The sequence below is a fragment of the Thermobia domestica genome, chromosome 15, assembly GCF_964235325.1.
Source record: "Thermobia domestica chromosome 15, izTheDome1.hap1.1, whole genome shotgun sequence".
Taxonomy (NCBI): Eukaryota; Metazoa; Arthropoda; class Insecta; order Zygentoma; family Lepismatidae; genus Thermobia; species Thermobia domestica.
Genome location: NC_137468.1, coordinates 31,027,980 through 31,053,703, shown reverse-complemented (window position 1 = coordinate 31,053,703; position 25,724 = coordinate 31,027,980). Strand labels below are relative to the sequence as shown.

The 25,724-nt window shown below is 34.9% G+C and overlaps 1 protein-coding gene across 1 annotated transcript; it reads right to left on the bottom strand.

Moving 5' to 3' along the window:
- Positions 1–1,443: 1,443 nt before the first annotated feature.
- LOC145672164 (ras-related protein M-Ras-like) lies at positions 1,444–25,591 on the bottom strand. Its single transcript, XM_081741512.1, has 5 exons — positions 25,441–25,591; positions 17,972–18,222; positions 16,351–16,504; positions 14,456–14,618; positions 1,444–12,130 (listed from the first exon to the last, which is right to left on the bottom strand). Exons 2-5 carry the CDS (start codon positions 18,156–18,158, stop codon positions 12,044–12,046), a joined length of 591 nt encoding a protein of 196 aa, XP_081597638.1. The 5' UTR covers positions 18,159–18,222; positions 25,441–25,591; the 3' UTR covers positions 1,444–12,043.
- Positions 25,592–25,724: the final 133 nt, after the last annotated feature.

The window sequence follows — 25,724 nt, the reverse complement described above, 5'->3', positions numbered from 1 at the left end:
ATATATATATATATATATATATATAACGCCCTATTAAAACATGAAAGAAACAGGTGAAATGTGGATGTTTGAGTTCAGTGGATGAACCGAGAAATGGCAGACTGTTAAATATAGCAAATATTGAAAAGGGAGAGTTTTTCGTCAGATGCGAAGGTCATTTCCAAAGTAGAACACTGGTTTTCTAGCAACTCTGACACGTTCTCTGTGGAAATTGAAAACTGGTTGCAAAAGTGTTAACTTTGCACGGTGATAATGTGGAAAAGGACTAATATGTGTGAATTTTTACAATTATACTCAACCCCCTTCACAGTAAGGGCAAACACGTACTGACTGATTCTCGTATGTGGACTGTATCTTAAATACACATTCATTAGATTGAAACAGTGACGTCCCCCGATGATGACTGGCCAAAGGCACCCTACTCGCTGTCACTTGCACTGCACTTTACCGTAGTTATATACCCTACCTTTTATAGGAGTTGACTGATTTTCTTTTAAACGTAAACCGACTCATTGGTAGAGAGATGGATAGCTAGATAATATCAGCAATCTGTAACGTAGACCCGTGAAAATATCGTTGTCATCTGCAACACGACTACGATTCCTTCATCTACTGATTTGCGATTTCGGAAACCGTGGTCCTGTAGTAAACGAACTGTTGATAAAAATCTCGATCTTGGGACAGTCACTCTTCCTAACTGCACAAGTTACACACGTGTACGGTAATAAACAGGTGTTAATCTTTTATGAAAGTTCATGATTTGTTATTCTCTTATGAAACCCCATCATTGGAGGGAAAAAAAAAAAAAAAACTTCAAATTTTAGGTCCCACGATTGTCGGCTAGCTAAAGGAGGCGGTGATGATGAGAAATGAATGAAAATGGTGGGATGAAGAAAGTGGGAAGAAATGGGAGAACCAAGAGAAAACCTACAGAGTGTTTGCACACCACAAAGCTCACTTGAGCGAGCTGGAATCGAACCAAGGACTCCATGCTACCAGAGGTGAGCGCTCTACCACTGACACCCTTCCTTCCTCCCGAATCATTGTAATTTAGCAAACATGCGCACGGTACGCTTTATTCCTTTAGGGAACCCTACCATTGCAAGATAGCAAACTGCTTTCTTGATTTACGATGTAGCAATGTTTTATACCCTTCTGAAACCCCACCATTATAAAGTAGCAAACAACAGCTTTAGTGCCACATGAAATCCTACCGCAGTAATGTAGCAAACAGATGTTTTATTCCCTCACGAAACCCTACCATAGTAAAGTACCAAACAACTGTTCTATTCCCTTGCAAAGCCTCACTATTGTACGAGAGCAAACAGCTGATTTATTTCTTTACAAAATCCCAACATTGTATCATAAGTAATCTGTTGGGTTACTGTTCTGAAATATAAGTACACATAGTAGATCAAATCGAAAAGCAATAATGCACTTCGCTTTTATACATATTCATAAAAAATTTATTTACTTATATAAAAGTTCTACAGTAGACAACATACCAAAGTTATTTAATACGTAAAGGTCTACCACTTGTGATGTATGTTACTCGTACAATTAAAAGAGTGATTAAAACAAGTGCGGCAGTCTGCTGTCAATCAAAATTACAGTATCTTTCGTACAATTAGCATCAAACGAAATTGAATCAATATTGTAAAGCCTCTATTTAGTTTAATAATTATAGAACTCAGCTATGAGAAGTGACTAGAAAATAAAACTAAACATTAATAATAATAATAATAATAATAATAATAATGGTTAACTACACTACAGTATTTTACTTTATTGGACAATTATGGTAACTTAAATGAATGTCGAGTTTATAGTAATTATATTAATTAATACATCATTAAAATTCCATACTCGAATATTTAAACAGCACTCCCTTTAATTTATGTTTGTATATATATTTTTAAAAATAATACGTCACGCTTCATTTCGTTTACAATATTCACGCTCATCACAGGTATTACAACCAAAAGATATCTGTAACATATAATAATATTTGCAAACAACGAAAAAAAAAAAAACTTTCCACTGTGTACATGTACTGTGATGATGATAATCCGTGCGAAATTGGTGATTAGGTATGTAAAAAACCAGAAAGCAATGTCATCCACAACATGTGCTTACTGACAGAATACTTTAGTACTTAAAAGTAATTGTAACTTCTACAGCATAATCTTAGCAGAATCTGAGGCTTTGCGTGAGAAAAACTTCACGAAAAACTTGCGCGAGAAAAAACGATCTTCATGTCTCACATAGCCTTTGTCCTGAAAAGGGACGCTAAATTCCAACCAACACTCAATTTCTTGAAGATAACACCACACATTTTAAAATTACTGGAGACTATATATAATACACACAAAATCTGAACATAAAAAGTTGATATAGGTGTGTTCTATATGTGCGTTTAGTGAAGTACATAGCAAAAAATGAGATGTTGAAACAACACAAAATGACTACCACTTTAACGTGTTACTTGTGTGTTTCTTTAACACCAAGGATATTTTCCGTGCATATTACAGAGAACTTGTTACTCGCTGTGGGAATTTCCATGAGTTTTGATTCTTTGGTATGAGCAAAGCTTTAGGCAGTATATTTGTATTTATACCAAGTAACAAATAACATTCTGTGTTTTCTGTAATCGGTCACAATAATAGTTTTGTAAACTTGTGAAACGTCTGACAACAGTTACATGAGTAGCAGTTCTACCATATTCTGTTCTTACGTGCTAAGACAAGAATAACAGGTAAGGAAAACAGATGGCAGCACTGCTATTCATGTAACTGTTGTCAGACAATTTACAGGTTTACAAAAATTATTATCGAGACCGATTACAGGAAACAGAACGTTACTTGGTATAAATACAAATATACGGCGTAAAGCTTTGCTCATACCAAACAATAAAAACCAATGCAAACTCTCACAGCCAGTAACTAGTTATTTCTGATATGCTCGGAAGGTGATATCATTGGTGTTGAATACACACACAAGTAACACGTTAAAGTGGTAGTCATTTTGTGTTGTTCCAACGACTCATTTTTTTCCTGTGTATTAAGAGGGCTTACCAAATATCTCAAAATAACATAACACACTGTGATCTACGGAATAAACATTATTCTTATCCATTGTTCGCACACACCATTATTTGTTACAGATACCCCCAATAATATAAAGAACAAAACATTTAACAATAATAATCTATTATATATATATAGTTTACTCTAGATATATTTTTTTCTCTCATAAAAGCCTAATGATCACAAAATGATCCAGGAATATACGAGAATACAGGTAACTTTTTTTTACCTGACATTCATGATATACATTTCCCTCCCCTTTTCTTCAATCATACACATCAGTTTCATTTCAAAGATATATATATTCCTTCCTAATATACATTTCGCAAAGTATGTCCTTTATCATCATCTCTAATGCTCTTCAATTAAACAAACCAATTCTTCCACTAGAAACTTCGCAAAAGCAATCAACTATTCATCGTTTTTTGGCTTCACTCTGTATACAACAACAAAACATTAATAAATATGTTGTTTTAATACGTATAAATTACAATTTGCCTTTAACATAATATGCATGTATGCGCTTCTGCGTGTGTGCATATTTATATATAATATAAGATATACGGTATATATGTATGAATCTTATTTAAAATATTCCCATAATTAAATACAGCAACATACATCATACATCTTACTGACACTGGTTTAAATAATAAAGCATATATAACATTCATTAAAAAGTTCACAGAAACAAATATTCATCGTGACACGAAAGAAAAAAACATACTCATACATTGCTACTACATGTCACAAAATGAACGAAATATACCATATTTAAAAAAAAAGTTGTAATAGCTTATCGTCTTTTTTCAATACAATTTCGCTAAAAACAAAATTGTATATTATTCTGTCACACCTGATAAGCTGGCCGCTTAGTTAATATGACCGAGTTTCTGTGAAACTAGATGGTTTTAATTTTGTACGTTGGCAATTTCCCGTGCAACTAAGAGCGGTCAGCTTGGAAAGATGTTGCTATACAGTATGGCCTATCGAGTTGGCCACTTGTATAAAGTGATTCTTTTTTATTATGCTGTTAAATGAGGCAGCCAATTGAAGAGAGGATTAATTGTATGAATATTTTAAAGGCAAGCTATATAAAACCTTGCACACATATGTACAATTATGAAAATAAAAAGATGTAATGGTATTATAGGCGTTAAGTTGGGTATTTTTCATATGTAACTAAAATAAGCCAACTTGAACAGGTTTCTGAATGTGGTTAAAACAAACGAAAAATAATTAGTTATTATGTGAAGAGACAAAGGACTCCTGCTTGCTGAATATATAGATATTAGACAGTGATTGTAGGCAATTGGGTAGACCTCATCTCCTCATCACTAGATTCAGGATCGGAAACCATTGACTGTTTAATTATGCCTGAAGTTTCTTCTCTATTTATTTTATTTCATGATTAGTATAGATTCATTAAACAATGTTTCCGTCAGGAAATCCGACACTACTCATGAGTTATGTAATTTTTGTTTGCAATCTTCCTATATTTCAAATGAAATGAAATCTAAGTTTTATGTCCCACGGTTATACTGGCTAGGCTAAATGAGACACTGATGATGAGAAATGAATGAAAATGGTGGAATGATGAAAGTGAGAGGAAACGGGAGAACCCCGAGAAAGCTCACGCATATGGTGTTTGTCCACTACATAGTCTTCCTATATTTGTCTACGATGCATACTTAGTTCCTAAAATTTCCGGAATCGAACTCCGCCCTTATTCAGTAAGGACACTTTTACACTGGCAGAAATCTGTCATATCTGAAATACAATTCATTACTATACCTTGAAGTTCAGGGCGAAAAATTCAATTAAACTTAAAATGGTCATATTACTATTTTCAGTACTTAAAAAATATTGGTGATCTTGTACACCCATCATTTAAACACACACAATGAAAGGGAAACCAATTGCCATGACGCTACGCGTCAGCCTATTCAATTTTTTCCTGTCCCAGTTATAATGCTTTTAATTATGGATTAAAAAATAAAGTTCTCCCCTTAAAGTTCGTTGTTGGCTAACAGAATAGATTAGTATTATGCATACTTTTACTGTTTACAGAAGATTGCTTTTTCTGTTTGTGCTAACGCCGACAACAAATGGTTTAATCACAATTGCATTCAGGGAATATAGAAGATCTTGAGCTTGGTAATTTAAAACCCGATTAAAAGAGTTGGACCTGTTGAATGCGTTCATTGAAATGAAATCCTTTCTCCAGAGGCTCCCACACTATAACAACAACAAGTAGGAGTCCTTTGTGTTTCAGATATTTTCAAAAACAAACCCAAATAATAATTAAGTATAAGTACATCCGTATACACAAAAGATCCGTCATATACCAAGTACGTCAAAAAATGCATACACAATTTAACAGATGGTACCTACGCACTGTGCTCTCAAAACTGAATTAAACTATTATTACAATTGTAGTATGCTATTCCCTCAAAAGATGTCGGTACTTGCATGACTGTATCATGTGACGCATGATGAAACGAATATAGGTTTCTTTTGTTAAACTGTGCATACATTTTTGACGGACTTGCATGTACATTAAAAAATCCTGGGAAACAAAAGAAAAAAGTTATAAAATTGATGTATACATAATATGGTCTCAAACATAATTATCATAATTCTAGTCTAATTTTTACTATAGTAAGTAATCAAAAGTTATTAACAGGAAAAAAGGAAAATTCTTTTTAGTAATTCGAACCATATTGAACTCAAGTTCGCAGTTCCAATGGCTACTTAATTTTCAAAATGGAAAAGAATCTTTCTTGCCGTAAGACATATAACAAGAACCAATCACTTCAGAGTGCACACATTTCAAACAGGCTCTACGCTTCATATTAAAACTGTTAGCTATACAGAACATTTCATTATGAAATTCAACATATAAGGTGTCTTTTTTCAGAGAACGTTTCTCCAAATCCTTTGCTCACCAACAACTTCACAGCACTATTTGCCACATGATCCCCAATGTCTCTAGAACCACTAGGAACCTCAACTTCACTCAATTTCTATACGAATCAACCATGAGGGTAAGTGATTTTGAGGTCCAATATTAAATCTCGTGAGACTGGATCATAAATTCAAACTGTTTTACAACACTTTTCAACTGTTTCTCTCAACTATACAACGAACCTCACAAATTTATACTGAAGATGGGGTCGAACCTCTTTAGGTTACCCACACATGAAGTTCTGCTTCTTCTTTTGCTTTTTTTTTTTAATTTTCGCAATATTCTAAATCACCATATATATACACACAGTCGCACCATTTATTTTAGAAATATAATGAAAAACTAGAATCTTGTGTCTCTCTTATGTAAAACCAATTTAAGATGAAAAACTGCGAAGATTAATTTGAAAGAAAAAAAAAAAATTACAAAAGTTTCACACGTCCGATTCTTAGTAAGTCAGTAAAAGTTTACCATTACTTTGGTTCTTAGTTTTTATACATACTAGTATCACTTAGTTAAATGTTTAGTCGCTAGATAATTCCAAATATTTGCAAATTTTTCTATTTTTGTTCGTATAAAATGCACTGTTTTAAGTTGTGGCGTTGTCAAATTCTGCGAATAGCAAAGCTGAAAGAACGATGAAGCTTGAAGTTCTAAGATAAAAAAAGAGTCTGAATCATATATTTACCCGTATTGTAACTTTTTAAAAACACAAATGGAAAATACTGATTGCACACTCTTTGGGAATTTGTGGTTCACATTTTCTTCCAGAAACAGTCTTCAAATGTACATATACAATAATTAATTGAAAAAAAAATCAATTTAATACTCTATCCCTTGCACATGCTTCTTTATTTATTTATCATTAGGTTTAACATGTCTCATTATTTTTGGAGGTGCAGGATGTCTCAAAGGTCATATATTACCTGACATTATTCTTATACTGTAATAATACTAGAATCGTGTCCTATTAATATCGTACCACGATCAGATCTGCAGATTACCTTTACCGAACACACGTCAATGGAATAACGTAATCTGTGCGGTACGAATAACGTGGGTGATTTCGAACAGTCTCTACAAAATTTCCAATGATGCAATATTTTTGAGACACCCTGTGGATGAGTGAAACATCTATTAACATAAAAAGGTGTCTTCACCAAAATCCTGTTCATTCATCCAAGTACTATTACAGATACTAGCATTAGATTTAACAGATGTCACATATTCTACGTAAATAATTACTGTAAGCATTGTCTTAAATATACTTCTCTGGTAATGTAAAAAACTATAAATAAGTTACTGTTCGTGTGTGTGTGTGTGTGTGTGTATGAATTATTTCAGGTATGAGAACCCTTAATCATTTTGCATTTCTGCTAATTTCATAAACACACCAAGTACTCTTTGTTCCTTAAGTTTCCTTTTTTTTTCACGTTAATTTTAATGTGCCTAGATTACAGGAAAAAAAAAAAAAAGAAAAAAAGTTGTATTCATGACAAAGGCACATTTAAGACATTCCAACTAAAACTGAAACTGTACTTGATCAAACTCACGTTCTTTTCTCTTCTTTTTATTCATTTCAATAATAATAATAATAATAATAATAATAATAATAATAATAATAATAATAATAATAATAATAATAATAATAATAATATCCTCCTCCTCCTCCTTATTTCCATTTCAGTCCCAATTTCTTCACATTTGATTATTAGTGAAACGAAAAATATAACGCAGTCAGTTATATTTTTATCGTAGAACAGAAAAGTTAATATTAATACTAGTATCGAATTTCGGCACAAAAACACACCATCCATCTCCTGCACTACCGGAACACTGTTGTTGGAAGTTCAAGCATTAATAAGAACTACAAATAACACCCCCCCCCCCCCCACAACAGCATTAACATCATAATTGCGCTATATTAGTGCACGATATTATCGCAGGCGAGGTTGATACCGTACCAATTCTTGTAGTTCATTTTGCAAATGTGCACTTAACATGCGTAGGAAAGGTTGTACAATGACAAATTAAAAGTTAAAGCTCAGTTTACGTGCGTCCTAAATGATACTCAGTATCGGCTTAGTATATAATAGGACTTCTAATTTATATTACATGGTAGTTCAACTAGCAATGAAAAATTCTGCATACCGTATTTGCTCGAATATAAGCGCAGCAATTTTTGTCAAAATGTAGGGCTAAAATTCTTGAATGGTGGTTATAATCGCATAATATACTTTTGAACTAATGGTAAAAATACCGGTAAGTACAAACAGATACTCTTTAATTGTTATTTTTTAATTATCAACAATAACAATGATCTGTGAATTTTGAGAATCTAGAGTTCTACTATCGATTGTTTTATTTTTCAGTCCATAACACTGTATATAAGTTCAAAGCTTCTCTTCTCATTATAGAAAGAGAAGAACTACAACTGGAAGTTGAAACAGTTTTTTAAGAATTAATAAAAATGTTTTTTCCAAATAATCTTCAGCGGAGGAGCAAAATCAAAATCTGAGAGTCTGCACTGGGACTCTTTGCTGAAAAAGATGAATCTGGTATAAAAGTGACATGTAATCGCATTTTAATTTTTCTTAACTCCAGAGGACAATCTTCTATAAGTATACCTGGAAGAAACACGGTATAGAGATACTGCCGGAATTCTATTGGATACTTTTAACAAGCGACTCCAGCCATGTCGAGCCACTGCTTTGGATCCGTAAATTTTAAGCAATGGTCTCATAGGGAGTGCTTATATCCGCATAATAAACAGATTTTCAAAACCGAGACAAATTTTTAGGGGACCGCTTACATTCGGGGCGTATGCGTATTTATATTCGAGTAAATACGGTAATTAAAGATTTGTGGAAATATCGGTAAACATTGTGCAACCTACCTAAAGCAGCAATACTAATATCAAAGAAAACAATCAACTCTGAACTTCATTATACATTAGCTTAGAATGTCTACATTATGCATTCCTCCAGTTACTATGAATTCCTATTTCGTCTCAATTCAAACACTACACATTGAAATAGTAACGTTTCACTCAATGAAACAACAATGTTTATACTTGTCCAAAAATAGCGAAAACCAATATATCTGCTGAAAGGTTTTTAGGAATGATCATGTTCGGTACCCGGGCCAACGTATAATATTCAGATAATTTGACTGTTCCTGAGTTATTTTTCAAGATGACTAGCTTAACACCAAGATATATTTTGCAGAAGCCAATAGTCTCTCATCATCTTTGGCTTACCAACTGCAGTCAGTGAGACCTGGCTTCTTTTCTTTATACCTCTATATCTCTGCCTTACATTCTTCGCCTACATTCTGCTTGCTTGATTGGGTTTTAAAAAGTGTTTTTTTACATCATAGAGGGTAATGACAAAGTATCTACAGCTTAATGAGGAATCCGAATACCGGGCCGATCTACTAGGACCGGGCCGATACGAACCATGTACATTAATTCCAGTGGTGGATCTAGAAGGTAAAAATTGGGGCAGGGGAGGGGGGAGTAGTCAGTACCCAGATTATGATATCAAGAGTTTACTATAAACTTTTAAAAATGTATAAATAATAGCTTAAATTATTTTTTCACTCAGAAACGGGACCTAGGCTAGATCCGACACTGATTAATTCCCATATTACACCTCGCAGCTGGAGGTGGCCGGTAATCACTGTAAGTGAATGATAACGGATGGCTGAGTGAAAGAAAATCGGGAGAAAACATGAAAACCACAAATACGAAGCTGTTATCACACACACATGAATTGGGATCAAACGAAAAATCTTTGAAAAAAAGAAAGCGCATTATTATTCTGCCTTTGTGCCCCATATACTTAACACCAAAACCATTAGGGTTTCTGTTGGACGTGTAGAACTTTCAGAAGAATATGTGCATTCACTATTGTTTGGACAAGTATTTACATACAAGTACAAACCATGATGTTCTTTGTCTAAATATAAAAACATGCATAGGTACAAAGAAATCATACAGCGAAACAAATTTAATTTTCGATTTTCTTTTATCCCAAATTGTATTATTCAAAAGAAGGACACCCTTAAAATATTGAGGGAAACATGTTTGGTATAAACTTATATTTTATGACCTTTGGTAATTATTAAACCTATATATGAGTCGTCCAGTTTCCAAAACGGCTCTTATCCATTTATATAAAAATCTCAGAAAATCAAGAAAACCTGTAGGATCGATCCGTTTTGAAGCACTGGAAACATCTAAGGATGTTCAAGTTTTTCACATGAACACACTGAAGTATTCCCAGTTCTACAAAACATGCAAATCCTACATTTTTTTCCAAGTTTTCTGGAATTTGCTGTAAATGAACAAAAGCCGTTTCGGAACTGGACGCCTCATACCAGAAACTCCGCTATATATAAAAAGAAATTCAATTTTTTTTATAACTAGTATGGCATTATATGCTACCTTTTGCCAATTAACCAAAAATATAAATTTAAAAAAAAAATAATTATAAAAAAAAGTCATTGCACTTTAAATGTCATGGTTGGTTTCGTTTAGTACTAAAGAAAATAACTTACAAAATGGAAACAGATAAAACAGCGTATGTACATTAGACTACTAGCAAATTAACATTTTTTATTATTATTATTTACCATTCTATGTTATTCAAGTACGCAGTCCGCAAACATGAATTCAACTACCGCCAATGCTAAAGGCATGTGCAATTATTGTCACTTGAAACCACCATATATTTACAAACCTTACGCTCTGAACAAAACAGAATTAAAAAAAAAAGTCTACTAAGCAAGAAAGAAAACGAAAAAAATAATAAAAAAGAGATTTCCACAAATGATCTTCAAAATAGCTTCTCGGAAAAGACAAGAAACAGCCATGAACTCTACCAAAAGACTCAGGTAATACTCCTCCACTATCGAGTTCAGCTTGTTTCAAAATATTAAAATTATACTGTTTTACCATACAAATCGGACACCTCTCTTCTTTTATATATATATATATATATTAGGGTGACCAGACTTAGAAAAAAAAAAAGCGCACACTGCAAACTGGCATAATTTGACTCTACCTACGTATGGCCTGATTCTGTGTGACTTTGCTATCCGTACTACGTTTACATTGTTGACTAGCTTGTCTATTTAATGACTGTATCTTTGTCTACATGTGTCATCATCGTTCTCGGAACAGAGAGAGCGAGAGCGAGAGCGAGAGAGAGAGAGAGAGAGAGAGCAACTCAGGAGAAGATGAGTAGAAGAGTCGCGGAAGATCTACGTGTAATGGGCATTCAGGGATGAAAAGACAGAGCTAGGGTCAGGATTCAATGGCGAGGCATTGTTTAGGATGCCATAGCCCACAATGGGCTGTAGCGCAAAAGAAGACGACGACGACGACTTACGATAGCCATTGTTATGTTGTTATTCATGCCACTGGGGAAGCATCATCTAGCTATTTCAAAATAACCTATTTTTAAGATTTAAGCCTATTCCAATTTTAAAATTTGCGTTAACTTTTGACGTTCAACAGGAACCAGAATTAAGGGCAATGATTGTCTCTTGATTTTTTCTTAGGGACTGGATTGTTAGTAGAAGGTTTGGTCTTTCCTTCAAAACATGCTGAAGTCCATACATGAAGTTACTAGTATACTTCATAAATATACGGGACAAAAACGGGACGTCTCTTCTCAAACGGAATACTTTGCGTTCCGTTCACATTTTCCTCGGGATATCGGACGTTTTTTGGGGAAAAAAAATCTCATTAAAAATGGACGTCTGGTCACCCAAATATATATACATACATATATATATGTGTGTATTTTTTTTTTTCCGGAACAAAACTTGAAAAGCCTGTTACATAGAAAGATTTCAAATTTTACATAGACCCTGTAAGGGAGTACTTAGACCTGTGCTTCAAACGCACAAATGATACCATGCTATATCTGCATATGAATATATAAACAAAAAGTATTAGAAAAAACATGAGCATTTGCCGCTTTTAAAAAAGTAGACATTTGAATCTTCTTCTTTTCCTTCGGTTTTTCTCGTGTTCTATCGGTGGTTGGTTCCTAATTATACGTACAACCTGGAAAGGAAAGAAATTTACATTTATCAATGCGCTTTTCAGAAATTCTGAAGTTTAATAAAGAACTACTAACCTTGAAGCATCAGTTTTTATTAATTTAATTGTGTACTTTTCGATCACTCCTTGTCTCATCATCATCGGTACGAGACTGTTAAGGAATTTCTACATTAGTTCGTGGACTCATAACTATTTTTTTTTCCAGTCCTTAGAAAATAATATATACTTTAGAAATGAACTTTAAAGGTCCATATGGAATCTACATAAGCGGGTCAATACTTTACTTAGGAACTGGTATGTCCCCTATCCAAATATCCATATTTCAGAATCCTGTGGTATTACCGCAACAATTTTTATAGCGGTAGTTGATGAGAATTTCAAATTATATGCCCGTAGCCAAACTTTCTCCACAAAAATTGTTGTGTGAGTACCGCAGCATTCTGAAACATGTATTTTTGGGTTGCGCACATATTAGTTTCTCAGTGAAATCTTGACCAGACTGCGGTAGGTCCCATAGTATTGGAGCTATGAACCTTTAAACTTCATTTTTCACGTTTTCGGCAGCCTATAACTCCGAAATGATGGATTTATTCATCCAGGTTGGTCTATACTTTTTATCTTATCTTGGTGTCAGGAATCGCCTCCCAAACGTTGTCGATGTACTATCTTGAGCATGTAGTGTCATTGTCTATAGCAGAAGACTCTTCAATCATCAACAAGGCATCACATGATCTTGAGGTATGGATATGTCAACGACGAAGAATCCCAAAAAATCTACCATAAAAACAGGCGCCCCAAACACCTCGAAGTCAGTTGGCTTCGGATTGGCAATTCCTCTCTTGGTTCTTTGGACCTTGAGAAACTTCGTCATCCTTCTCACAGGCTGCGTGGACTTGGAGATTCCTACCTCTTTCACAGGCTGCATGGGCCTGAACGCTTCTATACAAAACATTCATCACTAACCTGTTTTGCTTTTCGAGTGAGGATGAAGATTTACAGAAAGGAACATAAAAAGAGTTCATCGGACGTAATTTTGTAAAAGGAAGTTCTGTATCATAGCGATTTTATAATAAAAAGATGGGACTAAACGTAAATCCCAGGTACATTACTTTACCTAAGAAAACATTAGATGTTGGATTAATTCAACAAGCAGCCGTTATATGATTGGTCAATATGGATTTCAAGAATAAAGTTATAAATATGTATATAAATTCTGTTGCTAATAGTTCATAAGGTAAGGCAACCAAAAGATTGGCGACATGAGATCGTGATTCGAGTCTCCGCCAGTTCAGCAGCCTGCTCTCCTTTGTTATTCTAACATTGTTTTCTCCCTACTGGATGTGCATATGAAATAACACAACCAAACTTTTTGGAGCAACACAGGAACACTGGATCGCTGGAAATATTAAGACTCGAACTCCCATCTTCCGCCTGCCAAAATCACGAATTATCAATTAAACTGTCAACAAGACCATTTCTTTTGTCTTTGAAATCCATTATGTGATCTCACTAATCATCATCTGTTGTATAATACTGGAGGCAATTCATTACGGTAGATATTTTGATTGAAGAAATATAATGTAGCGCGTGTGGCCTATTATACCAGTACGTAAGGAATTATTTTGGAATATTACACTTACAGTTTCTGTAAATAAAATACTTATGGTTGTGTACTGTCTTCAATAAGTGTTAGGATATGGCTGTTAGTTGGGGCTCGAGAGATAAAGATTAAAAATCACAGATAACTGGTCATTTTCTGGTCCCCAGCGCCATCCATAGATTTCATGGGTCCTCAGCAAAGCATAGCTAACGGTCGTCATCGCTCAGCCAAGTATCAATTCAAAAGTTGTCAAATTCTTGCATTATGAATGGACTAAATATTATCCCTGTCACCACTGGTGTTGAACAAGTCGCTAAACCCATATATTATTATTATTATTATTATTATTTTAACATCTAATTTAATATAATTTAAATCTCTAGAAAAGTTATGGTTATTTTGTTACCATCGGGAATTTCAAACTTGAAAAAGATCACAATTGAACGAAAGAACCAAAAAATTATGGGATCCTCCAAAACCTAGCCGCAACATTTGTCAGGGATGACCCCCTTCCTTTATGGGTAGCCCTGCTTGTAACTCCATTGGCATGGCAATCGGAAGATTTGGGTACGTCTCATCACTCCAGTTCAGACTTTCTTCCATGTCATTCCAAAAGTTCCCAATAAATAAGTGTATAATATAAACTTTTTACTCGTTTATTCAAGACTATCAGTTCTACTCTATTATCCTTACGTACTGATCCCTATCTTACACCTTGCATTACTTACCTCATGAAAAGCTGCATCCACATTCAATGGTGGATCTTTGGCACTGGTTTCAATGTATGGAATTCCCAATTTATGCGACAATTCAAGGCCTTGTTCTTCAGTTACTTTTCTTAGATGAACAAGGTCCACTTTGTTCGCCACTAAAAGCATTGGATACGTATCTCTGAAAATAATATGCATAATGATTAGAACAGTGGGTTCACCTTTATTTATCCAAAATATCTATATTATTTTCAGAGTTTTCCACCGTAGTCTTTAATACGTATAAGTGTGCCAATTTCTTCCTCTTGTCCCTCTATTGCAACGAATAGTGGTAGAGAATAAGAATGGTTAGAGATGGCGAGATTTATATTATATATATATATATATATATATATATATATATATATATATATATATATATAAAATAGATAGAGCAAACATGGTAAAATACAGCAAGAAATGACTTTTGGCAGACAAGTTCCACTTCTGCCCTTATACCTCTACTACCAAACGTCCCTTCGTGTTACTGTGGCAATGCTTTTCGATCCTCCTTTCGAGTTTTTCATATACAATTTGTATAAACTCAAACTCTTGCATGAAATTTTATACACCTCGTATACGCATCTTAGTGAAACACCACCTACCTTTATCTTCCCTTCTAGGTCATACTTTTCTCATATATATAAGAGATTTACCGGTTTCAATACTGGATCCCTATAACTTGGAAGTTTACTGTACTTATACAATACGGAACGAAACCTTTTCCCTTTGTCTCTATTACTTTATGTTACACATTTTAAAGTACTTTTTGCTCCTTGCTTTTAGTATCGGTACAGATCTTATTTCCAAGATCTTTAAAGTAAGATATATAACTAGTAATGTTTACTGATACTTGTTTTTGTCTTATCTACATCGACTGACGAGGACAGCCATAATCTCTCAAAATAAATATCCAGAACCACAGGGAACGAAAATTTTGAGCAAATTTTGCCTGAGAATACGAACGTTGCTTGAAATCCGAACGCCTAGCACGTATTTCGTGTGTACTTTTCCGTACGTTTTCCTTTAGCTTTGTTATTCAGTTTGCTGGCAGATGCTGGAGTGAAAACATCTTTTACTAAAATTTGATCGAGATTTTCGTTCACATTCCAAGGTACCACTGTGGTCCTAGATATTTATTTCGAGAGCTTGTGGCTCTCTTCTTCAATATACATACAAGGTGATTCAGGAGGAATGTCACACTTTGTGGGGTGATTCTACAAATGAAAATAAACCGAAAAAGTGCTATGAACATGTGTCAGAGTTTCGATTGTTACGGAACTAGAGCGGTTTGAAGACTACACACATTCATGAATGATTATGAAGACAAATGTGGATATTACTTACCGAAATGCTGTGTAGGCGCTGTGACATTCCACTTAAATCACTATATATATATATATATATATAAAGTACAAAGGGATAACATTAGTAGTGAAAATCATCTATAATAACACCTTAGTGTTCGCCATTGGACCTAAATTCTTCACTTTTTATTCAAGTGTTATTATTCTTATTACTTCACCTTAAAATCCACGGCATTTATTGTTAAAATTACTCGAGTTCTTGAGACATAGGGACGGATCAACCAAGCTTTTATTTTCAAAGGGAAAAACTTGTCTTGGAACTTGAACAGGGTTCTAGAACGGATTAAGTTTGTATTCCAAGCCATCACTGTACTTAATTTTCGTTAGTATTATTATTATTAAGTTTACTTCACTATACAAAATCACACTAAAATAGGGCCAATTCGCCTTTAACGTATCCGCATTAAACTATCTTTAATCTCTCTACCGATATTGCCTTGCTAATTGGTAAATGTTGTTAATAGTTTCCCAAATAAACTTCTTAAAATAAAAAGGCATAATACATACCTGTCTTTTACTCTTAATATTTGAGTATGGAAATTTGTGATATTCTCATAACTTTGCTTGTCTGTGACTGAGTACACGAGAAGAAATCCATCTCCTTTTCTCATGTACTGTTCCCTCATAGCACTAAATTCTTCTTGACCTGCGGTGTCCAATACTGCAAAACACACCAAATCACACATTTGAACGTAATGACTTGTACACTATAAAGATACTACAACTCACAGAACTTTCAAATCAAAAAGTAAAAAGGTCATTCAAAATCAATTTCTTCCCTTCTATTTCCGTGCATATCATACAGATATAGCAAAAAAAAAAAAAAAAAAATTATATATATATATATATATATATATATATAATTTAAGAGCTACAGCGAAAATAAGTTAAAGATGGTATGCATTCTCTCCGTTTAACATGTTAGAAACAGGTCAAAGTTTGGTCCTACAGAAAACAGGTCATCTACAATACTGTAGTCGCACCCGGCCCTGCTCTATCTAGAAGAACGCCTAAAAGACACAGGCGATTTGATGTGTTTTTCCGCAATTTTATGTTAAAAAGAACGCACTGAAGGGTTAATGATGTAATCATCCTAGTTTTATTTCATTCTCCACTTGTGTTGCTTCCTTCTTTTCTAGATTAAAACCCAGGAATGAGAACCGGTTACACTGCAGGCATGTTATCGGCAATGTGATTCTTCAAACAACGTAAGAATCCTTATGAAACTCTTATTGACAAAAGTGGCATGTCGGCATTAAAATTCCAGGTGAGAGCTCACGTGGTTCAGATCCCTCGTTACGCTGTATGTCCTCGTCTGTATGTCTTGGTGCTGACTATATGCTAAACTCAAATCAAACCAACCAAGTACAATACGCACATTTTTGTTCCCTTTAAATTGTATTTTAATGGAGATTTTGCATCTCTTAAGAATCCCTCAACCATCTTTTATACGTTCAAAAAAATTCTTGCAAGACATATCGAAACTTCAAAGTTCACAGTAGCTTCTATTCCTGCTACCTATATGTCACAATCGATCGAAACTGCAATATGATCAGTACAATGCTGACAGATGAGGGCTACGATGCTAAAACCAGATTATTCTTAAACATAAGGTTGGGGTGCCGGTTAGATAAGAAATAAAAACACAACCTGTTGCATTTTCTCTCTGATCGTTGGGTTGGATTTTGACAATGAGTGAGAAATCACTTTCTTTAACTTTTAAAAAAATAATAAAAATAAAATTAAAAAAAACTATTTTAAAAGGGACCAGGACTACTACCATTTCTTTTATTTATCAAAAAACGGTACAAATTGTTTTACGGAAAACAATGTATAACGTAAATTAAGCCAAAAACGTAAGATCTGGCAAATCTATTCGCAGCCCATGTTCATAGTAGGCCCAATCCTTTACGATCTTGGTGCTGCATAACAAATAAATAAATAATAGTAATAATGAAAAACAAAAAAAGTATTATATACAAAAATGAATATTTCCATCACAGATATTTTCAGGTTTCTTTAGTGCTAATTGACAGGAAATTCTTATATGAAAATTCCTATACCTAATTTACTCCTACATTGATATGGAGGGAAAAAAAGTTTTTAAAAAATCTGTACATGAACTTACCATCTAGAATACACCACTGGCCATCAACTTCAGTGTGTTGGATGTAACTGTCTTCTATTGTAGGATCATAGTCTGTTACAAACAACTTTTGGAAAAACTGTATGGTTAAAGCGCTCTTCCCCACTCCACCGTCACCAACAACTACCAATTTATATGTCGTTAAATTTTCATTTGGAGGTTTCGACATTTTGACTTACGTTTCGCACTATTTAAATTAAACCAGGGCAGCGTAGCTGCTTCGTAACAATCTCCTGCAAGGAAAAGAAATAATAATCAGCAGGGCTTGAACAATCTTGCTTGCAAGTACTAGCCAGTCAAAAAATCTACTAGCCAGACCATTTTGCAGTCAGTGTTTATGTAAACTTTGCGATACAGTAAAACACATCAATACATTTTTTATTTTGTTTATTGGCATGTATCTTTCAAATAAATGGAGTGACACCTGCCATTTATTCTAAATTTCTTGTGGATATTGTGCTGTTCAGCATAGGCAGTTTTAAAAGGGCAATGGCATAGGGCAAGTATTCATCTGCCCTAAGATTTTCATTCCAAATATGAAACGGGTGGAACCACGTTTGCGTCGAAATCAAACTGCTGGAGCACTAACGACACTCTTTGGCTGGAAATGACAAAATTGACAAAACTAATTAGCGATGTACAGAAGCTGAGAGTCGAGTGAAAAAGATGGTTCACTGTTACTCGCCAAACTCGCCACTGACAAGCAGGTGAGTGGATTTTTCAAGTCCTGATAATCAGGAATGGTTTACAAAACAACAATTTAGGCCAGGAATGATGTATGGGACAGAAACATGGCCAAATACAGAAAGCACAGCAAAGAAGACTGAATGTTACCGAAATGATAACGCTACGCTGATAGTGTGGGATAACAAAACGAGAGTGAGGAATACGATAGTAAGACCAACCATGGTAATAGAGATTTCTAACAACATCCAAGAAAGACTGCAGTGGATGGTCATCTAATAAGAACAAAGGACTACGTGGTCAGAAGAGGGATGGCAATAGAAGCGGATGGGAAGAGAGGTAGAGGGAGAACAAGAAGGAAATTGATGGATATGGTTAATAATGAGTTCAGGGGGAAATGTCTAATAGGGGCCCGAGATAGGGCTTTATGGAGAAGACTCATCAGAAATGTCAATCCCACGTAAGTAGGAAAAGAATGTCAATCTCACGTAAATGGGAAAAGAAGAAGTGCTGGTAATGCGGATTCGCTCCCATGACTAAAGCACAATGATACTTTTCCTAAAACAATTACGGTATAGAAAGCAACATTCAAAGCAGTCGGTTTATTTTTAAGGTATGTGAAGAAGGCACTTTCTAGGAAAGCTACACATACAAAGGATCTGTCTCATAAAATCGACCATAATACAGCACAAAAAATTAATATGGCAGTCGCACGCCCAGGGAAAAAAAAAATCTTGAAAATTCTCTTTCTGTGAATGCATATCGTATCAAACTATATAAATGGAATGAATATGCTGATTAAGAGTGTGATAACATAGATACGTACATGGTTTGCCAACAAGGTTCCAGGACTGATGCTGATACTTTGTAACAGTTAATGGCAGAAAATTGTTTATCATGTGGGATTAACGTTAAGATATTCTTCTTCTGCAGGACATGTGAAGATTTGGCAAAGAGAACATCTGTGCCCTTCTAACATCGGTCATCGAAGACACCCTGGCTTCCATCCTCATGGATTCTAACATGGAATAAAGGATGAACATTAAGTTTTGCTGTGAGTTAGGGAAATTAGCAAGAAGAGACTTAAAATGTGATCAGAACTCTTTATCGCGAGAATGTTCTATCTCGCGTATGAATGTTTGAATTGTATGCCCGATTTCGTGATGGATGTGAATATGACACCAAGAAGTAGACGTGTATTTACCAGTCGTTTAGAGGATAATTAGAAGCCTGTTCGCAACCTGCTGCCTTAAGATCGCTACATAAGCGCTTACATGACGGAGGATGCACTGTACATCAACCGCGAAACAATCCGGCAGATGCTGAAAGAAGATATGAGAAAAATGAAGACTTGTGCCTTTTTTTTTTTTTTTTTTTAAAAAGTTTACCGTCCCACGACTATCCACCGAGTTCAAGGGAGACAATGATGATGAAATGGATAATAATGATGGAATGACGAAAGTGACGAAACGGGGAGAATCTGAGAAAACCAACACAGACGGTACTTATCCCCCCCCCCACAAAGTCCACTTGGCGGGAGCTGAGATCGAACAAGGGACTCCACGCCTCATTCTCTATCTAAAGAGCAAAGAGCTCAGAGAGTTAAGTGCTACACAGATTTAATTAACCCAGTGGAGTGGGACCCTTAGTTGCAGGATAAGAGCGGAAACGAATCCTGATCTTATCAGTATAAGAATCCACGATAACGGGAACCAGGGTGTGCTTGATAACAGGTATTTAGAAGGCAACAAGTGCTCTCTTCACCAAATCTTTACATCCTGCAAAAGAACACTATCACAGCATTAATCTCACATGATTTGAAGTTACACAATACCAGTATCATTCTCGGAAGTTTATTGTCAAACCCTGTATAATAGCTGTAGACAAAATTTTTATACGAAACCATCTTGTAATGCCTTAGGAGTTTCTATTTTATTTACAACTACATTATGAGAGGTAGACTTGCACAAGGAGAGTGCATACTAAGATCACCAAAGCCACACTTACAACGGCTACAAAACAGAGTTTTCCTGCTAAAAATTGCCTCCTAATGCCTTAAAGGCGCGTTCTCATTGTTAGTGAATTTACAATCGACTTTTCACCATACACAATAACAACAAATCACCCTGTATATGACCGAAATATAGTGCGCATTGCGGCCAAGATACAGCCTGTCTGTATTTAGTTATATAAATGAACCGCTAACTGTGACGAAATTGGTTTTATACAGCTCTGAAATCAGCATATCGTCCAGTTTTATGTGGCACGTAGTTTGAATTTCATACGCCGCCACTGGATGGGACGCGCATCTATGTGGCTGCGTGAATATAACATCAGTCATAATGGAATTGTACATATCTGCAGAGCGTGCATAGTGTTGTTTGTGGTATTGCGATCACTCACAGAGAAACTTCAGAACACGTTATCACAAAGTGCCATTGTCAATGCATGGTACAATCGATAACGATTGTAAATGAATGAAATGGAGTGCAGCAAGTGGAAGGAAACGGAAAAACTCCGAGGAAATCCACGCACACGGTGTTCGTCCATCACACAGTTCACTTAGCGGGAGCAGGGTTTGAACCTGGGACCCCATGCACCAGAGGTGAACGCTCTATCACTGAACCACCGCGGACGATAACGATTGTGTAGGGCTATGGCAGAAGACAGCGAGCCAAGATAGACTTGCTGTTTCTGATTGATTTGTAATATGACTAAAGCATTTTGGTGAAGGGCTATTAATAATTTATTGATTTTGGCTTTTATATTTTGTAAACCTTGTTTTATTAAATGCAAATAAAATTCAATCCTCAGTCTGGTGCTGTAGGTCATTCACATATGCAAAGAAATTAAGGAAGTCTCATAATAAGTTAAAACTATGTCTAGTTAAAACATTCTTTTAAATAGGAAATATAAAAATATGTTACGTAGCAATGTATCAAGGAAATAATAACACTTCCTACTTCACGTTATGAAGTAAGTCTAAAAATGTAATGGTAAGCGGAAGAAATGACGCTACCAAAACTAGGAAGAAAAGGTAGGTGGACGAAAAAGAGTAGGAAACGAGAGAGTTCTGAAGTGCCCGTCTGACTAGAAGGATCGACATCTCTAAAATCTTCACTCGTCAAAGTCTGGGTGAGTACAATGCTGGTTACTATTTGATATCACACTTTATTATTCGACCTTGTCACAAAATTTGTTTAATTCTTATCCTGTCTTCAAAAATTCATTATGACAGCTATTATAAATTTTAACGTAAGGCCACAGCACCAGATTTGGGTAATATTCTAATCTGATATCTCTACCTTTATTTCTACAATTAAAACCATCCATCTTAACTAATTATTTGCTCTACCTAAAATTAAATGGTTAAGTTTATTATAAGAAAACTTTTCAAATTGCCCCCATGCTAATATGGTTATTAATACATTGAGTTATGTGTGGATAAAATTGTATATGTCAACGTCCGGATTTCGGTCCAATATGTTGGTATATGTTAGATTGATTGAGTTTAAATGGAGAAGTCAGCATCGAAGCTATTTATCCCAGTCACGATCAATACGACTGCTCAAACATTGACTGCCGTAAATAGAATTTAAAAATGAATATAGTAAAATGTAAGAAAAAATACTGTAAATTAGAAATAAAAACATAACATAAAATAAATGAGAATAACAAGTATATAACAATAAATAGTAAATAGATATCAAAAACAATAAATAGTAATGGTAATAATAGAGAAAATATAAAATTCAACAATAAACAGTAAAAATAGATAAAATAAAATGTATTAACAATAAATGCTAATAATAGGAACAAAGATTAACGTTTGAGGGCCGACCACCGTCCCAATCAGGTCATCTTCCACCACGTCAGATTTGACAGAAACTACAGGTGGCTTTCTCCTGTGGGGATTTTGCTCTTTTCGCGGAAAGAATCTTATCATTGAGCTGGCGTATATACTGGCTAAATTTTAGGCACGCCATGTAAGATGAGTGGCGATGAGCTGGAATTCGTCGAAGACCACAAATAAAAGAAACACGTACGATTTTGGGAGGTTTGCTGGCAGGTGCTTACTGACAACTGAAGTGGTAAGGTCTGCAGACATAATGTACGATATGAGGTAAACTAAATCCAAATCAAATGGACAAACGTGCACGGGGGTCAAGAAAAGTAAATGCGTTTTGTACCATACGAATGATTAAAATTCACGGCCCCCTTTTTCCTTTTGTTGTTGTTCTTTACCCCACTCTCACTGGCATACAACACGTAGACATGCTTTAGAACTTTCTACAACAATTGCGTGAAGATATTGGTGCAATTTCATTTTCCAGCAAAATTATGCACTTCCACATTTCCACTATGAAGTTACCGCTTATCCCCATGACGAAGAGCCGACGTGGACTGGTCATGGTGGAACGATTACGTGGTCACCAGATCTGACCTTCATAGACTTCCCTATCTGGGGTTACATTAAAATCGTGTGTTTATTTACCTTCTTCCTAGAAACGTCGACGAGTTGCGCGACAGGGTAACAACTGGGATTTTCGTTCCTCACTCAATTCTCTAACACACTCTACTCTCTTATTTTTGTCTAGCATGACCAATTACAATTGATTATATGCGTGCAAACTGACAAGGTAAGCCATATTTCTTATGAATATGTGTACTATAGCTTCTACAAGTAGATATATGCCATAAAATCAATTATTCATACGAAAAACAAACACTATGCTAGGTGCCCACTATATGCAAGACTTGTATCTACTCCTCATCAAGGCAAGGCAAAGCTCGTGGGCCGCGTGGGGATGCGTCCGCAGGAAACAGGAGCAAAGAAACGGTGGATATAAACGAACAAAGATTGGCTGATGTTTAGTATCTTCCCCAATCTTGCATATATCTGACCGAGCGAACGGGGTTAGAAGCCCCACAGGGTCCGTTTTCTTGCTACCTTTATCATAAATTAGACAAAAACAAGGTACTCGGTCTGGAGCCATGAAATGAGTTGGGAGAAGGGTTGTCAACTGGCTGTTTTTTCACCAGGCTGGCCGGAAATATTACTGTTACTTTGATTAATGCCGGTGACCGGTACAAACTTTTTACTAGGCCCTTTAAGACCGTTTTTTTTTTTTTTTTTTTTTTTTTTTTTTTTTTCAAATTTGCATCTAGATCGAAGTATAGATTTAAAAAGAACTTTCATTCTGTAAATCCAAACCTGTAACCTTTCCACCATATATAAACAATTAATATATTTTGTTCATCTGTTTTGGTAATTTTAAAGAAGTGGTAGTTACTGGTAAACATAATAAAATTATCAAAATGCCGAATTCAGTTTCTCATTTATAGCACAATGTATCTATTAGGTTTATTAGTGAATGTACTAAGGATATGCAGAATACAAGTGTTAATGTACTTTTGTTCACTATAGTACATTTCCTCCCCATGGATGGGTCCGAACTGAGATACTTCACACTTAGGCTTATATCATAGGGAATTTTGAGCAAGCGCCGGTCTTTTAATTTTCCAGAGTTAGCAACCCTAGTTAGGAGATTAGAAAAAACCAAAGAACTTCTTGAATTTTGGTGGAAAAAGAAAATGGAAAACGTTAAATGAAAAAAAAAAAACAGTATACTTACTTTATTTTTTTTTTTTCAGGATCCAAACTTCCGAAGAGAAGGAAGGAAAATACCTTGAACCTGAACCTGAATAATGCCATCCCAAAGATTATTCATGTAAAAACATGCACTAACCACTTAGTACTCCATATGCAAGCCATGATGAAGTACCGTTCTATGTTAAGGCAGTGTATAAAATAAACATGCGTAACCATAGAAATGTCGCAAAGCTGCTCTAGACGTAAGGCATGCGTTTTTATCCCTTATGAGTGCTCTTACACTATCTTCGTTTATACTGTCGTTGACGTGCCCGCTCTCTGTGGGTAAGATAGCATTGGTGCATTTTAGTCGCTACGTAGCACAAATTGATTCGTTTTTCTCGTACTGTCCTCTATATGGCATATGCTCACACGGTTCAAATATATATATATATATATATATATATATATATATATATATATATAACGGCTAAGCTCTCTTAAATGGAATCTGTACTAAACAATGCTATCCTCCCTTACGAAACACTTTCTAAAATAGTGCGAATGAGGCGGAAGCTTACCTAAATTGGAATTGCACGGCTGTTCTCAATCTTTCCTGTAAGTTTTTCAAAATGTGGTGATCTTAAACTTAATCTGGACCGAAACGAATATTTAGTAAGTCCTCTTTTATATGCAACATAATTACAACCGAAAAATTACAAATTTTATAACAACTTACTGTAAGCCTTCACCCTGTTTTTAACACATCATAAGCATAGAGAGGAACTTGTGGAAACTATAATTTAATTTGGAAGTTTGTTTGTATGAATTTAAAAGAAACAAATGTTTGCCGGAAAAAGAAAAAGAGACAGCGACTTTGATCTTGTTCATTAAAATTATTTACAGATCATATCTCAAAACTGCAATAGTATATAAAATAATCATTAATTGTTACAGTACGATATAATTAAAACAACAAACTTATCTACTGACATCAATCATGAAACAAACAATCAGCAAACGCCTCTATGTTTGACCACCTACAGTGACAACCTGTTCCAACATATAACTTTTGAATGATTATTACACTACTATATTCTTACTTCAGGTTGGCATATTATTATTCTCTAATGTAATAGCATAATATACACTGTCACATGTACGTCACACTCACCACTTCATTCCTTCTTTGGTTATTCAGTATGTCGGTGTTCTCCACCCAAGATCACAATCCCAACACCTCCTAAGATGGCCTTCTTCCTTCCACCGAAAATCAACACAACTTTATACTGCGCATGATTGCTCGTCTTCAATAGGCAAAACATATCGTACAAAATATGAACAAGATTTATTTTTCGAATACATTATTTAAAATTCAAATAATATAAAGTAATTCAAAATGCAATTAGCATTGTATTTTTTGAGTTATCATAATTTTAAAAGTTATATTCGTTTATC

Coding starts and splice junctions, on each gene's coding strand:
- LOC145672164 (XM_081741512.1), bottom strand. CDS start 18,158: ATGTCGAAACCTCCAAATGAAAATTTAACGACATATAAATTGGTAGTT. Junction 14,619..16,350: donor ATATTAAGAGTAAAAGACAG/GTATGTATTATG, acceptor TATTATTTTCAG/AGATACGTATCCAATGCTTT. Junction 12,131..14,455: donor TGGATGCAGCTTTTCATGAG/GTAAGTAATGCA, acceptor TTTCCTTTCCAG/GTTGTACGTATAATTAGGAA.